General features: G+C 50.3%; 1 protein-coding gene across 1 annotated transcript in view; it reads left to right on the forward strand.

The window, feature by feature from the left end:
• Window positions 1-16,665, forward strand: part of PTPRS (protein tyrosine phosphatase receptor type S) — a 225,264-nt gene that overhangs the window by 124,654 nt on the left and 83,945 nt on the right. The window contains 1 exon segment of the mRNA XM_075723865.1: window positions 2,447-2,614. Within this exon segment, the coding sequence (XP_075579980.1) occupies window positions 2,447-2,614 (168 nt within the window).

Consider the following 16,665-nt stretch of genomic DNA (forward strand, 5'->3'; position numbering starts at 1 on the left):
TGGGGCAGCGCGGCCTCTTGGCTGCTCGGAGCTGTGGAAGGTCGCTGGTGCTGCATTTGAGAGCACATGGGGCTCGAGGAGATGTTTGGTGGCATTTACTGGGACTGGGGGCGGGGATATTGCTCTGATAAAGTAAAACAAGAGTTTCCGAAATGCTGGCTGAGCTAGCCATTTGCTTTAATATAGAGAACTAAAATGGTTGGGAGGATGCTGGTTCTCTCCAACTCCTGCCCTCTCCCCCTCCAGCCTCGCTGGTGGGAACTAGGAGCTGCATGACAGAAGCAGGGAGAAGGGAGAGCCAGCAAACAGCAACTCGGTTCCATTTGTTGTGCTGGCATTGATACCACATCCCCAGTTTAATTAACAGTTACCATCGCAGCTATTCATAATGTTCCTGGTCTCTGCTCGCCTCTGACAAGAACAAAAGAAACCCCAACGCGTTGTTCTGCACCCTGGAACCCTGCGAGCCCTCTGTTAACTACCGCTGGAGCCTCTGTGTGTTTCTCTAAGTGCGTCTAGAACAAACATTTGAAGAGATTCCCAGTGGTATAATCCAGATTTTTGTCTCTTTTTTGTGAGAGTATCGGTATTTATGCTCGGTTTTCACAAGCCAGCACTGAAGCACGATGGATCTAGACTAGCACAGAGCACACAGCAGAGGCTTTGTAATCCTCAAAGTGCAAGTCCAAGCTTCTGTCTGACAAGTTGCTCTTTAGGGCCGAGTACATATGGGGACTTCTTGTTTATCCTGGCTTTTCTTTTAATTCTGTACAGTTCAGCCTTGGAGAGTTAATGGGACAGAAAAAGATTAAAATGCCCCTTCACACTGCCTGTCGCGATGGTCTCGTACCCTGATGTGTATCAGAAAGCTTAAGCAACCTCACTGTCCCCTTAGTCCTTTTAAAGCCTTTGATCGCTGTACAATATCTCCTACCTGGCTTTTCTCCAAAAGGTGATAAACCCCGGTTTTGATTTTTAATTGGGGTAACTGGTAGCAGGAAGGAATCTGTACAGATCTGACAGCATCCTTCACACAACTCTGGCCCATTATTCTGGTGATCAGAGCCTGTCTGATGGAGGAACCTCTTAGCTGCCGACCCTACGAGAGGTTGTGGCTGCAGTTTTCACTGCCTCTTTCCTCTATTTTCAGCCCTTCTGGGGCAAAGCTCGCCTCTCTGACTGAAGGAAGCGTTTACTAGTATTGGCACATAGGACTGGGGTAGTTGCTAAGAATACAGCTCCCTTAATGCCATTCCAGCTTTGCAAAGGGATCAGGATAAAGCTGTAAGCAGGCAGCTCCAGTTGGAGCCGGGAGTTGTCTCCATGGAAATGCGCCGGCAGGGCAAGGGGAGCAGGCTGGTGCTGAGCTTGCTCTCCCCTGCCGCAGCCGTGCAATATGCCGGTGCTGTCCTCCAGCCACGTTCTGCCACGTCCAGGGCAGAAGCGGTCAGGAGAAAAGCTCTCCCGTGCCCTTGAAGTTTGTGTTTGCCTGCTGTGCCTTTTGGTCTGTCAGGATCAACCGTGGTACCCCCTGCTCCAAGTGTTGTGTTAGCTCAGTAACGCGGTTCCTCCATGTGTTGCAGGTGGGGAAACTGAGGCACTGAGCGGGGTAGGGACTGTCGGACATGCCGAATAGCTGCTGTGTGTGATCCCAGCCCTGGTAAGAAGCCTGGGAGGCTCGCCAGCGTGCATTTGCCGTGCAAGAGGGGCTTTGGGACAGCCACGCTGATTCCAGGGCTGAGGCTGAGGCTGGCTGTGTTGGGGTGAGTGCTGCGCTGCACAGAGCCTGCCTGGACAGGGAAGAAACCTCTGCCCCAACTGCACGTATCCTCAGCAAGCAAAAGGGGACACATCTCCTGCTTCATCTTCCCTCTTGGGGGGGGATATTTTTTCTTCCTTCCTGGGTTTTTCATGTGTGAGGTTTCAGTTTTTCTTCCCCCGCCCTGCGCTTTTGTGGAAAAATGGCCCTTTAAGAGGGTCCCCGGGCCCTGTCGGGTCAGATCCCTTCACACCTCATTGCTCGTGTGCTGCTCGGCCAGCGCTGCCTTTCTCCCATGTTGGGAAGGGAGAGAAGCCGACGGGTGTTAAACTTTAAACACAGGCTCTGCGCGGTTGGTGCCTCCTGATTACGCTTCTCTTTCTTGCACCGTTCCCTCCCTTTGTGTGAGTGCGTGCACGGAAATTCGCCATTAGCTGCCGAGGCAGGGAGGCTGGAGCAGCCTGGAGTCGTGCCCCCCAGTCTGCTCGGCGATGGAGCTGACCGAGCCCTTGCTGGCATCACGGCAAAGGGCTGCCTGGCCTCCCCGCAGGGACCGTGCACCGCAATTCCTGTCTCGGGAGCCCACTGCCTCTCCGGGCTCTGTTCCGCTGCCTCCTCCCTCTGCGATGTTGGCTGCCCTCCTTCCTCTCTCTAAGTGCTCCCCCCTTTGCATTTGTGCATCCACAGGTGCTGACAACGCTGGGGAGACGCTGTGAGTCCTGCTGACCCGGAGCCTTCCCGGCTGGGGCTGAAGGCCGTTGCAGAGGATGAGGATCCTTCCCAGCCCTGGGATGTCTTCGCTGGTCTCCCTCGTGAACCTCCTCTCCGTGCTGCTGATAGGCTGCGTAGCTGAAAGTAAGTGACTCTGCTGTCCCCCTGCCCCTTTTTTTCCACCCATGCTTCACCTCCCCTGGAGAAGGACAGCAGGAGCAGGCTTTAGTGCTTAGAGCCAACAAATATATCCCCACCTTTTCAGCGTTAAGGAAGTGCTCAGTACAGGATCCTGTGTCTTAATTTTCCAGCATCTTTAGCTTTCCACCAGTGCCTTCCTGTTGTTCCCAGTCCCACCTTAGAGGGACGTTATAGGGCAGCTAGGTCCTCGCGGCCTGCTTTGAATCTGGGGTTGCCCCTAAGACTGCCAAAGAGCTGGAGAGGAGGGGAGGGAGCTGCCGGAGCCTTCCTCCCCCTTCTCCCGGCCCCGTCTCCACCCAGCTCGCCCATATCATCCTCTCCTGCTCTTGCCTTTCAGGCATCTGTCAGACGCTAGTGACCGTTGTCATGTTGCTCACTGGGGCTGGATTCAAAACAGCATCCGAAGGAAGAGTATTATGTTTCTTCTTTCCCCGAGTGAACCAGTTCCAGTTTAACACAGTTTTTATCTTTGCTGCCTTTCAATTCTTGCTTTAAAAAATGAAAAGGAAGAAAAAAAAAAAAAGTGAAAATCTTCAGCGACTTGAATGTAATATTCCTTCGACATGAAGGCTGATCACACAAGATCAGTGGGGAATAGACTCTTCCAAGCTGATTGAATTATGACTTTTTTCTTCCTCCCCAGCAAAGCTGCTTGAAGCTGGTGAGAGGGCTGCTCTGGTCAGCGTAGCCCTTGACAGCTTTTAACATAATCGCTTCGTTATCAGGGTTTATTAAGATGACGCGGTCACCAGGGATTGAGTGGATCCTCAACCTTTTGTTGCTGGGAGATTTTTTTTTGAACAGTGCTTTCTCTCTTGTCTGCAGTAGGCTAGTGGGGATGTATTTGCCCTTGCCTCACTCCTGGGTTTTGCTTGGCTCATGCTTAGGCCCTATTTGCAGGGAGAAACGTTCATGTGCAGAAAGATAATGTTTCCTTTTGTTTTCATTTAATAAGCTCGGGAAGTGAGCTGGGCTCCAGGAGGTTCACTATAGGGCCACTTTTTTGGTGTGTAGCTGTGGGTCAGTCTACCTCAGACGGTGCTGCTGGTGTTCATGAAGACGTACCCAAGCTTCAGTTTGAGCCTGTCTTGAGTAGCAGGAGCAGTGCAGTGTTTGGCAGCAAGGAACCTGGCACGAGCCTTTTGCCCAGGTGTTTATCCAGGGTCCTACTTATCCAGGGTCCTACTTGGATGTTGCAGCCGATGCTCTTGTAGGTTCTTTATGAGCACCCAGGGTAGGTGGTTAAAGCTAGCTGCCGTGTTCTACCTGGGCTCAGGGTGGCCTCGGTGGCTTGTGAGAGTGGGCACTGGTGACGGGTAGGCTGCTACCTGCATTGGCTCCTGCAAAAGCAGGAGACTGCAAGCAGAAAACTCCATTCCTGGCTCTTTGTGCAGTAGAGTCAGGAGAGGAGGGGACGCTTACGGTGGAAAATCCAGTGTCAGGGCTCCAGGGTCCCATTCCTGCCACTGGTTTGCTGTAACACTCCTGGCCGAATCGCTTTGTCCTCTTGTTTTCAAAGCAGGCAATGCAGCTTTGCAGGCGCAGATGGAGAGTTCATGTGTGTGCAAGTGCCTCTCTGTATGACTAGAGCCCTGATTCATCTATTGTGATGTCTGAGTGCCTGTGAAAACTAGGGTCTTTTTTTCTTCTAAGTGTACACCAAGCCCTGTGTTCTCACTGCTGGGAGTGGGCACTCTCTTGATTCTTCGGCTTCTCAAAATCATGGCTGTGTGACTTCAGTTTTTCTGTGGTTTTAGTTTTCCTGGGAAGAAACGAGCATCTTTTCTGTCCCTGTCTTCTGTGGAGTGAGGTTTGCTCGGAGATTCCAGCAGAGCTGGGAGATCCCATATGCTGTCTGACTGCTATGAAGCACTTTTGGTGGAAATGTGCCCTCAGGAAAGGCTGATGCTGATCAGGCACAGAAGGCACCAGTTGCGTGGCCCAAACCCTCCCAAAATCTGTCACTGCTCAGCAGACACCTTGCTGCCAGCAGCCAAGTTTCTCTCTCCTGTAGTTCTGCAGTGTCCTTGGATTCTGAACTGTGAGGTTTTGTGCTTTTTTCCCTGTTGCTGCTCACAGATGTACATACGGGCACTTTGCAGGTTGCAGGACTCGGTGTCCGAGGCCGGGCTGCTTGATGTGCAGGTGAAGTTGGGCCAGGCGTCGTCTCCTCTAACCTGTAGAGCCACGTCAGCATCTCCCTGACCTGTTTGTCCTTGGGGACGCTCCCCCTTATGTGCCAGTTACTTGAAGTGCTCTGCGGCTGTTGCTCTCTGCCTGGTGATGAGGAGTTGATAGCTCCTGATTTTGGAGGGGCTGCGGAATGCTGCCTGGAGAGGCCTGGCCTGTTCCAGGCCAGTCAGTAGCATCCAAGCTGCTCTGCAATGCTCCCCACTGAGGCATGCAAACAGCAAACAGCTTTGTCTGTCACAACTGCAGAGACTGTGTGGGGAGCTGTCACTCTGTTCTGACAATGTCCTCTCCCATCAGATGGCCCTGGGCTCTGTCACACTGCCTCTCGCGTAATCCCTTGGCTGGCTTCCATTTGGCTGGCGCTTGCCACGATGCTGACCCGATTTCCTGCCCTAATTCACCAGAGGGGCTGCCAAGGCCTTGCAGCCCCCAGGGCGAGCGATGCCAGGCAGTGCCGTGGTGGGAAGCCCACGTTGCCGGTAGGAAACCCCTGGGAGGCTGGCTCTTGGAGGGCACCATCTTCCCAGCTTCGCAGGGAACGGCTCCCCTTGCAGCGAAGCGTGGGGCTGAAAGCTTGAACTTGCCTCCTCTTCCAGTGCAGCGCTGGAGGAGCTGCGGCCTCTGCAATCAAAGGACCATTAAAATACTTCACTTGTTTCCTAGGCTAATTGATCTCAGTCAGTGATTTAAATCTTTCTATGGCAGGAACATTCTATTTAAAGGAAACTGCTATTTAAATTAAAAAACCAAAGCGCCATAGTGCTTTCTGCCTGCTGTTCTTCCTTGTGAAGCTGAGGAGGATAATAATTGAAAGGTATAAAGCAGACCTGTTTCTTCTCTTTTTCTTCGCTTGCATACGGACACTTTCTTTGTTTCTTCTGGATGGTCAAGGGCAGCCATAGAGCTGGAAATTGGTAACTCCATGATTACTTTCAATGGCCTCTCATTAGATGGAATGTATTATCATTTTGTTAAGGATCGAGCTGATTGTGCGAGTAATACTAATCGGCATTACTGCAGAGAGTTAGGGGAGGCCTTCCCGAAGAGCTGTGCCCTGACGCGCTGCACAGCCAGAGGCAGGTCTCGTGCCCCTTAGAGCCGATGGAAAACCAGACAGCACAGACTGACAGGTGAGATCTGGATGTGGGTCCGAGGAAGGGAAGAGTTTCCCAAATTGCTGACGTACCTGGGCACAGAACCAAGCCTTGCCGTTTCCCAGTCATGCCCCCAGCCCGAGTCATAAAATCTCTGCAGCGAGCACCTTAAACCATCTCATTTTGTGCATATGCAAAATCAGTCTCGTCTCGCTGGCTGTAGCTGGACAGGATGTTTTCCTGCCCGCGCTGTGCAGAGTGCGGCTGCGTTTGACTGTGGCTTCGGGCAGCGGTCAGGTACTCCTGCCCTCCTGTGCTACCCGAAGGAGCAATGTGCCCACTTTAAGTGCTCCTCAGTTGCAGATAAAAAGCCACTTACTGTATAGAAATGTGGTAATTTTTATAACTGAAATCAGCATGCTCGCTGTTTTCAAGTGGATTTTTCCCATTGATTAAACCTTTGCGCTTTGCAATAGTGCTTTGCTAATTGGTACTTTGCATACACAGAAGGCTGGTGTGTGGCTCTCTCCGCCCCAGCAAAGATTTAATAGCAGATGCAGTAGCAAACATTACTTATTACTTAGGTTTCCTTCCTTTTATAAATCACGTTACAGAACGCTTACTAGCACACGCTGAAGTATTACCATAAATAATTAAATCTAAATTGCAATTGACAAAATAAAAGAATAAAGCCCCTTTTATGATGCATTACCCTGGCTTTCTTCCCTTTTAATTGCCCTTGCTCCATCGTTAATTTGCAGAACACAGTAATTCATGCCGGGCGCATGTGTGCGGGGGGCTCTCGCGCTCCATGAGCTGCAGTGCATCCGTGGAGGCTGGCAGCAGATGGCAGCAAGGGTTGCACCACGTGTGCGGGGCTTGCGGAGAGGATGGAAAACGTGTGTGGTGGGTTGGGAGAGGAGCTCGTGTAGGTCCATGTTCGGGCTGACAAAGCGGTGCTGCGTTTTGGGAGCCGGTGCAATGCAAAAAGGTTTGTGGAACATGTGTGCTCCATGCCGCGAGATGTAGGAGCTGGTGGCTGGCTGCACAGCTCCTCTTGCTGAGATGCAGATCACAGCGACTTACACGTGTATCTGACTCCTCTCCTCTGGTCCCTCCCGTTCTCTTATCCACAGAGGATTAGCCTCTGCAGCAGAGCTCGCAGCTCTTAGCTCTGGAGGTCCTACCTTTGATCTGTTGTTGGCCAAGACAGCAGTTGTCAGATAAGATGGTAGTAAAAATCAAGGAGGCTCCATCTTGGGACTTGATAGACATGTTAAGACGACATCAGTGGGAAGTGAATCTTTCTCCGCTGTGGGAGAAAGCTGCTCCATTTATAGGTGTTTGAGACTGAGTCGTGACAACGCAACAGCGCTGTCCCGAGAGAAGGAAGATGTTGAAATGTGGTGAGGCTGAATTGCCCCACAAGCAGTTCAGGTACGTGACTCTACCTGCTGGGGGGTGAGGAGCCGGGGGGTGCTGCAGAAAGGCCTTTTCCCCTTGGTGGGTGTGGGCTGGAAGGGTAGCAGAAGTTAAGGTGGGGACACAGGAGGTTGTGTGGTCGGTTGGTAGGTGGTGGAGTTTCTACTTGGTATTGCAGTGTGTTCCTTCAGTGAGCAGAGTTAACGGTGTGCAAGAGGAGGCAGCATCTGAATTGCATCCTCCCAGAAGGCAGAGATCCCTGCTTCCCTCCCCTGGCTCCACTTGCTGCTTGAGTTCCCTGGGCACCAGTTGCCTTTGTAGGCAAGGAGACACCTTGCTGACCTTGTTCCTGAATTGCCCTTTCCTTTGTCGCCTTCTCTGTCTGCCGGCTGCCATCCAGCCTGCAGTTGCTGAGGCTTCTGGACTAGTTGTTGTCCCACTCAAGGACACCGAGTTAAGCTTCTGTGTCACCTTGTTTAAGTGCCTGATTAAATTAAACCTTGCCTGCCTGGATCTTTTCTTTTTTCTTTTTTCTTTTTTTTTTTTTTTTTTTTTTTTAAAGAGAACTCAGATTGGAAAGTTTGTGTCTTCTATAGGACCAGGAGAGGAAATAAATCAAAATAAATCATCTTTTGAAAGAGCTTCCTTGGGGGCAGGGAGGCTGTCCCCTCCCCGGTCTCAGCTGTGCCCCACACTGCGAATGCTTATTAGATTAATCTCTGCTGAGGAGCACCTGGGGACAGCAGCAGCCACGGGTGTTTGGGACCCAGTCATGGGTGTCTCCTGGTAAAGGATCTTTTCCCAGTCAGAGTTCTTGCTGCTCAGCTTCATTAGATGGCTAAGTTAGGGGAAAAGAGCATCTGTTTGTTGTGTAAACAAGCAGCTTGTGTGAAAATGTCATCTGCATAGTCTTTCTGATAGAGAAAATATATGTCTTCACCATACCTGGATGCCAAAAGCAGGGCTTCTACTCTGTGTCAGGCTTTACCAGGAAGCCAATACTTACTTCTTTCTGACTTTCCCCTTTGGCTGTGCTTTTCACCCAGACAGTCCTTGCACATGCTGCCAGGAGGGACAGGATCTTTCTGGTATCTCACCAAGACCCTGGGTCAAATCTGCTTTTCATCTGTCTAGCAAGGTCTCTGTGGTTGTGTCTTTTCAAGACCAACTAGATATAAATCTCCTGGGTCACTAAAGGGAATCTGCGAGGGTATTCCCACCCTTTTTGTGGCCTGGCAAGCCCAATATTATTCTTAGAAGGCAAAGCAGAGTGTTTTTCAAGGACGCCTGACCAGAGGAATGTCATTCCTCAGTGTGCGTGGGATGGAATCTGGGCTCGAATTGGCCTGTGAGACACAATCTCTGAAGAACAGTTTTATTTACTCTGTGCCACTCTTCCCCTCCAGTCAAGGATGTTCTCTTGCAACATAATTGGTCCCAGTTCCCACCTTAGAAAGCTGTGATGTTCCCTGCACTGCAGCTGTCTTTAATTTTTTGGGATTGTTAAAGTTCATGAAAACAGTCACGTTTTATGCAATCTGCTGCATGTGGTGGAGCTAACCATCACACGGGCTGCGGGCTGGGTACTGGATCAGGAGTCGGGAGCGTCCTCGCTCTGTGAATGCACCTTCTCAACCTTCCTTCCCTCCTTTTGCTGGTCTAGATTTGCTTTTTTGAGCAAGGACTTCTCTTGCCACGTTGTTGTCCGGTGTAATTAGTCTCAATCTTGGTTTGGGGTTTGCATACTGCAAACGCTAAATAGTCATGTTACGGTTTGGCAGAGGAGCCACCTATTCCGTCCAAGGGCACAGCAGATAACAGCGTGACTATGGAAGAGATCACAGCTAAACTAGACCTGAAGGTTGCCAGGAGAGAGCATTATAAATATATTTTGGACGTCTACTGTTAAGATTTTGAAAGGGGATATTGCAGTGAATGATTTGAACACTTGACACGAAGGAGTATGGATTGACCTGTTTTCACAGTGTCGTTGCATAGAGAATTTTTAGCATGTCCCATCTTGCTTGTTGCAGACTGAAACATTGCCGTTTCATACGAGCTTGGCTAAAACCAACGCCACTAGTTTCATCTGTAATGCACAGAATCATTTCTGTTTCCTTTTGAGGCCAAGAGGAAAAGCAAAGCTTTAAAAAAGAAAAAAATAAATAGAAGGAGCTGCAACTGGTTTAGCATTCTACAAAGTTTCTCCAAGTCCTCCAAACCTTTAATTGACTCAGGAGCATAAAATTGAGAAGGGGAGAGAGTGAGAGAGCGTGCGGAGTGGCGCAAGCGATTTGAATAATTTATTGTCCTTTGAAGTTGCAAGAGAAATTTCAGCTGCCTTGGGGAGTAATTTCTCCCCATTCTGAAAGGGTTTCTCCTTATTTTAAGCTCATTCAGAGGATGATAGTTTTGCATTTTCTGCATAATTAATGAGCATAACTCCCCCCCACTCTCACACAACCTCTAAAGAGTGGTGGGCTGATGAAACTTGGTGGTTTTTTGAATTAATAAAGTCAAATTAATTTGGCTACATCCTCTTCCTCCCTCACCTCCATTAGAATTCGTGGATTTATTCATAAATTAGTCTGAGCATGTTGTTAAGAGTGCTGACGCTTACAAATCTTTAGCCTGGACTTTGATTTGTCTGAATGAATTTCTAAAAGACGGTGTAGGGTTTTTTCAGTTCAGCTATTAAAGATCACCTTGAGACTGGCTCTCGTGATCATCCAGTGAGCCAGGAAGGTCCTTCAGCTCTTGTTTTTCGTCGTCTATCTGCATGGGTACAATCTGTTTGGTTTTGAGGGCTTTCCGTGTGTGGGTTTTTTTCTTTATGAATGCTATGATACTCCCCTTTCCATATCAGATCTGCTAATTGCGGTTAATTCCAGTAGCTGCCACTTGAGGGACTGCCTTCCCCTGAAAGGGGACGGCATCTTCTGCGCTGGTGCCTGGAGGGGCTGCATGACACCTTCTGATACGAAGCCATCCCTTGCACCTCTTGGCAGGTGTCAAACATGCACAGAAACCTGTCCTACCGAAAAAAAAAAAAGCTCACCTTTCTCAATTACTGTTTTTGATAGAAGAATTAAGGGGTCCTTGCTGCTGCTTTTCCATGTTTCCATTTCTCTCTCGCTCATGAGTTGCACCGGTTTTCTGGCTCACTGAATCTCCAGTTATCCCAAAGCTGATTTTGCTGGCTTCCCACTACTGTCAGTTCTCAGCAGTGGTGTTGGATTCTCCCTTTTTTTCTTCTTTTGTGTTGATGTGCCAGCTACAAATCTGAATGATGAGTATTGTGGTTCAGAGACAGAAATTGTAATGACTTGTGTGGTAGGAGTTAAAGTTCATGATTGTTAAAGGTTGTGTTCATGCATTAGTCATAGCTTTATTAGGTTTTGATTTCTTGTTTTCAAGATATCCCATCTTGAGCTCCCTCGACATCCCGGTCTCAGTACTGATAAGCAGTACAAGCTCACAATATGCTGTTAAGAGCCAGGGTAAGGTGCTTCAAGCTTGTATACCCAGAATCTCCTTTTGTTCCGTGGAAATTGTGGGCTGAAGTCTTTTACCAGAGGTTGGATAGGAGTGATGTAACAAGTTTTTGAAAATACCCGAAATTCTGTGCTCTAGGAATTGTACCTTACCCTTTTCCTATAGACTAGGAGACTTCTTCTCTTGCTTGAAAGAAGCAGGCAACAGCTAGTAAGTAGAAGTAATATAGCTTTTATTTACGGCAGTAAAAGAGCAGACTTTTATCAGATGATATTTTACTTATTTGGTGTGCCTTTCATCCCCAAATGATCCCTACGTGCATGTATTAGCTAGCAAATCTTGATTGGGATCATTCATCTACTGTAGTGCTGCAGCCCCTTCTGAGCTGGCGATGCAGGACAGGGGACCTAGCTATGTGTTTACATTGTGCAAAGGTCTTTGTCATATCACTAAAGCAAGGATCAGAACTGATCTCCCTGATCGCATCCTTGGGGCTTCTAGCACTGCGCTTTCTCTGAAAGACCATGAGATGCAGAAGCTTGTAGCAGTTTGTTTTCCCCACTGCTGCTGACTCTGCTGTCACTTTTCAGTGGCTCAGGACCTCGGCTGGGCTATATTAAGATGGCATGGACCCCTGGGAGTTGGGATCCTTGCTCGTTAAGCTTTTTCTTCTTTCAGGCTTGTCCCATAGGAGGTGGTTTTTCATGTTCTGGTGTCCCCCATAGACTCTGATTCTTCAGTGACTCAAACAGAGCGACGGAAGTTGAGTAAAGAGCCAAGTCCTTTCTAGCTGTGTCTTTTTTCTAGGTAGGGGGTGAGTCGAGCTTCTCCGGGATGCCAATATCAATGACACGGCTGGAGTAGAAGCTGTCCTAGCAACATGGCAAGGGGATGGAGAGCTCCCTGCCTTAAGCTTCTGATTGCAAACAATCTGGGGTTGCTGTCGTGACATTGATGGACAAGGGGCCCTCATTAAGTTGCCAGGATAGCTCCTTGGGTTGCTTGCTCTTGCTCTGCTCTAGGTTATTATGCCTTGTTATAGGGCTTGTGGACAAATATGGAATGAGATGTTGTTACAGTTGATTGAAAGCACTTGTGTACCCCCAGGGTCCTGGCTGGCCACGTTGCTGAGGCTGCATGTGCTCCTGTGCTTGCTGGCCCTTCGGCGACTGATCCCAGGGCTGCCATCTTACATGACAGCATTGCTTGTCTGCTTCAGCTCTTGCTGGTCACGAGGAGCAGCTTTCTTCCTGCCATTGTGTTGTAGTGCCAGAAGGTGAACAAGAATCCTGGCCGGAGGTCCATCTGCATTAGCATCTACTTGCTCCTTTGCCCCTCAGTTGATTTGTGCCAGGGAGGGAGGGTGGAACCGCCCTGTGCTGGGTGCAGGCAGTAAGCAGAGAGAGAAGTGGTTAGTACACCTGAAGCGCTCTCCATCTGAATTGGTAAGAGAAGGAAGGTGGGGAAACTGAGGCACAGGAAGAGGATATCTGTGGAGTGGGGCCGCAGAATGTGTTGGAAAGCAAACTCAGTCTTGCGTCTTCTAGATCGCATTCCCTCATGCACATACTCCATACGCTACTAAATGCTGCCTCTTTTCCATCCTTTCTTGCCTTATGTGCAGAGTCCTGTTCTGATGCTGGTGCTGCCTGCCATGTTTGCTGTCCTTTAGTGCCAAAATACAGATCCCTTCCCCCCCCAGGGTTAATCCTCTATTTCTCATTCATTGAACTGAAGCCCACATGGTGCTCCAGGCTTCCGCCATGCCACAGCTCTCACAGGATGGGTAGTTTCTGGTGCACGCACACTACGTGGTGTGAGGCACCAGATACCAGTTTTCCTGTATTAGGGAGGGAGGGAGGAAGGTCCAGAAGACCCTCCCACTCCCTGTAGAACAGAAACAGCTCTCTGTCCTGTCCTGTGGAGCAGTTTGCATCCTGTGTATGTGTATCGTTACAGTGTGCCCTATACATTTGCATAAATCACAGCTGGAAGAATGTTTTCCTTGGGTGTATCAGGGTGTCAGTCACTGGGGCTGGGACTGATCTGTGGCAGCGACAAATACCCTTTGTGCTGCGGGGAGAGGTGGATCCTTTCCATACATACGGATGTATGATGGTAGCCTGGAGAGGTCCTGCCGAAACTGGATGACTTCATACTAGCTGCTGTTCCCATGCGATAAGGCCTGGTCCCATCCCTGAAAACTAGCAGTTTAAGTAGACCAGAAGGAAGGATTATGCTTCCCCTCCAGCAGGCAGGATAATGTGGTTTTTCTCACCTTGGGTGTCAGAACTAGGAATAGCTCTTCGGTAGCCTCAGTCTTATCCTGCCTCCACTGCTGCAGGCTCGTACCTCCTCTTCCAAAGGGTCTGTATCTGGGTGCATTGCAAATAGGAGCCTGAAGGCTGTGTGGATGTGCCAGACCCCCAAAATTACAAGCCTCATGGCAAGAACAGCTTGGCATGGTGCTGGCTATGAAGGGTCTGCTGCCTCATCGCGGCTGAGGGGAAAGGTGGGAGCTGGCAGCAGAGGCGGGCGTCAGAAAGGAGCGGGCGTTGGGGCTGTTGGACGGCCAGTGTGGTAAAGGTGTCCGAAGTGAGTTCCTGATCTTGCTCACCCATTTTCTACTTGCGTTAAATCCTGTGCTGGGTCGAATCCTTCACTGCTGTCTTTCCTTCTCTGAGGCCTTGCAAGAAAGAGAGGGGGTGATCTTCCAAGTGACATTCCCCATGTCCAACAGGGGAAAAGCCTGCATTCACCTGTGTGTAGCCTGGCTTTTCTGAGTCAGGGAGGGGCTTTGGTGGATCAGCAGCAGAGGAATAGCAAGGTGGAAGTATTCCACTTCAAAAAAAACGTCCTCGATCTTTTTTTACCCTCCTTTCCCCAACCTTGCCAGTCCCATCTCCCTGAAGGGAGCCAAGAGCTGCTGACAGTAAGAGGAAGTCTCTGTCTGAAGCCTATAATTATCCTGTCTGCCTTCCCAGCAAAGGCCAGTTGGGGAGCGAGCGTGCCTCTGTTTCATGGACCAGCCCTGCGTTCTACTGCCTCCCCAATTACTGCTTAATGGACTTTTTATGATGATAAGACGACTGGGTTGGGGAGAAGTTATTGACGGGGAAATGGAATATAATTCACTCCCTGTTTGTTTGTTCTGTCAGAAAACCCTCATTTTAATTTTATTTGTGAGGCACTGAGAAACAGCCCTCAGGAAAAAAGTGCAAAATCTGTCAGTAAACCCCTGGATTTCAAGGGGACCAGAGTCTCTGCAGGACCTCTCCAAGGGGTGTTTTCAGTCTTGTTGAGTGTCTCCGTAGAAACCTCCCCACAACCTGCATCAGTCCTGCTCCCAGTTTGCAGCTCTCACTCCTCTCATGAAGAAAAATGTAAATTATGGAGCCATCTTTCTTGCCTCTACCCCTCTTGGAAGCTCCCCCGCTCCCTAATGCCTCTGCTTTGAAATACGTACCCCTTCCAAACACCGCATTCTTGCTCCCCACTCTCCATCTGTCTCAAATTTGGCTGCTCTCTCCTGTTTTCATCTGCTCCGTGGTTTGTCTCCTCTATCTAATCTTCACTTCCTAGCTCTGGCTCTGAGCACCTCCCTCCTCTCCATCTTGCTCCAGTTGTCTTGCATTTTCCCTGTTGATCTCTTCGCTCCTTATCCCTGCTGATTTTCCTATCCTTTCTACCCTCTACTCCCCTCTTCAGCTCCCGCATCCGTTGGTGTGACAAAGCCGTTCCTCTGCTCCTCCGGCCGTGCCTCCCAGGCTGTGCCCAGCTGCTCAGCACTCCCGTCCCGATGCCTCAATGCAGGGCATGCATCTGCTGCATGCAGGCAGACCGCAGCAGCACATGTGTGTAAAACACGTTTCCTAAACCAGCAAACAAACACTCAGTGCATGGCCAGACCCGGATCTCGCATTCCTGGAGGGGTTTTTAGGAGGGAGATGAAAGCACTACCGCCCAGGGCTGTGGTTGGCGGACTACCTTGTGCTCCTCCGATTGTGAGCCTGTCAGCAGTCGTGGAAAACGGAGATGGAGTTTCACTAGATCAGCAGAAAGTTTCAGCCCCAAAACCAAAGGGAAGGGGGAGGAGGAAGAGGGGGAGAAGAGGGGGGTTTAACCCTTTGCGTGAGAACGCTGCCATCAGATTCCTTCCTGGTCGCTCTTGGTTAGCAAAGGGTGAGAGATAATGGAGAGGTGTCCCCGTTCGAGCTAACATGGCCTGGTTGTTGGGAGATGGCACAGTTTTTGTCTGGCTTCTGTTTTTTATCTTCTTCTCCCGCCAAGAAGTACATCTGGAAGAAGGTCTCTGAGTTCTGTCTCTAGTGATATATTTTTTTTTGTGGTTATTTTCTTTTGTTTTGTGTTACAGTATTTGGAGGCTGTAGTTGTGTGCAATACCACCTAGGGTGTTGAGTGCTGAACAGGCCTGTTCCGAGACCATCGTTTGCTCCAAATTGCTTGAGTGTCTAGACCAGGGCAGGCAGGCAGGTGTGAGAATTGAGGATTGTCACCTCCACGCTACGCATGGCAGACGGAGGTGTGGAGAAGGGCGAGTGCCCAAGGTCAGCCGAGTTTGCGTCAGAGGCGGAGATCTGAATCCCGATTATGGGAATCATCTGGAGCCTGGAGAGCGGATTGGGGTGAGCTGATGCTAACAGCACAATAACATTGACCACGAATGGCTTAATGGTCTCATCTTTTACCTTTGTTCTTGAAAGGTAGAGGTGCATTATATGTGTGTGTGTATATATGCACAAAAAAGGGTGAATTTCGATCTGTTCAGTATTTTTGAGCTAGGATAAAGGTTTTCATTGGCTAATGTGCCCTGAATCTCTCTTGTAGCGTGGGCACGCTCTCACCGTGGGCAGCTCCACAGGGAAATGTCGGGCTCAGCACCACGGGGCTGTTTGTTGAAGGTCGACTGGGAACGGTGGGCGAAAGGACGGCTACCCTACGCATTTAGGAAAGCTGTGATAAGCTGGCCAAACAGCAAGAAAATGGCCTGCCTGCTGTGCTCTTTCTTTTGCTTTAGTTTCTGTGGTGGGTCTCGGGTACAGCGGCGAGCCCCTCTGTTCTCCGGGGTGGGGACAATGAGCGTTCATTCACCGGCGAAGGAGGAGCTGAAACCCGGCGCTTCGTGTGCCGGCGCCGTCGGTCAGCGGGACTGGCGTGTGGGCCTTCAGCGGCGACCGGGGGCACCAAAAATGGAAGCAAAACCTTTTAAAATACGCGTTTTGTAGCTAGCATTCTTTTGCCTGGGTGGATTGCTGCTGCTGTGGGCGAGGGGCCCTTTCAGCCAGGCTCACGCCGCGCTCTGTGCTGGGGCCGGATGAAAGAATAAGTGGTTTGTCTGTATTTGCGGTCCGTTGTTGAGGTGCTTTCCTGGGGGTGGCAGGAGAGGGCTGCAGAGGGGGGGTGTTAGGCACAGGGGTGAATTTTGCCATCTAAAATCAGCAGCAGGTCCCCGCTGTGGGGCTGGAGATGAGGGGAGAGAGCTGGGGGGGTCAGGAGGAAGCAGAGATGTCTACAGCCCCCTCAGGGAGAGCCTGCGGCGCGAGGGGGTGGTTTGCACGCGTGCTGCCCGTTTCCTACCCAGAGCTGGGGCAGATAATACAGTAATGCGGTCAGGGACCATTCTCGGGACTTTTCCTTGGTGACTGCGGGGCTGAGGGGCCGTGAGTCGGGCCTTCGCCGAGGCAGGGAGACAGGTCTGTTACCATGGTGGTGGCACCTCCAGGCCTTCCCTGTGGGGAGCAGGCGGAAGAGGACATGGCGGACACGTCG

Source organism: Pelecanus crispus, chromosome 20, assembly GCF_030463565.1.
Source record: "Pelecanus crispus isolate bPelCri1 chromosome 20, bPelCri1.pri, whole genome shotgun sequence".
Lineage (NCBI taxonomy): Eukaryota > Metazoa > Chordata > Aves > Pelecaniformes > Pelecanidae > Pelecanus > Pelecanus crispus.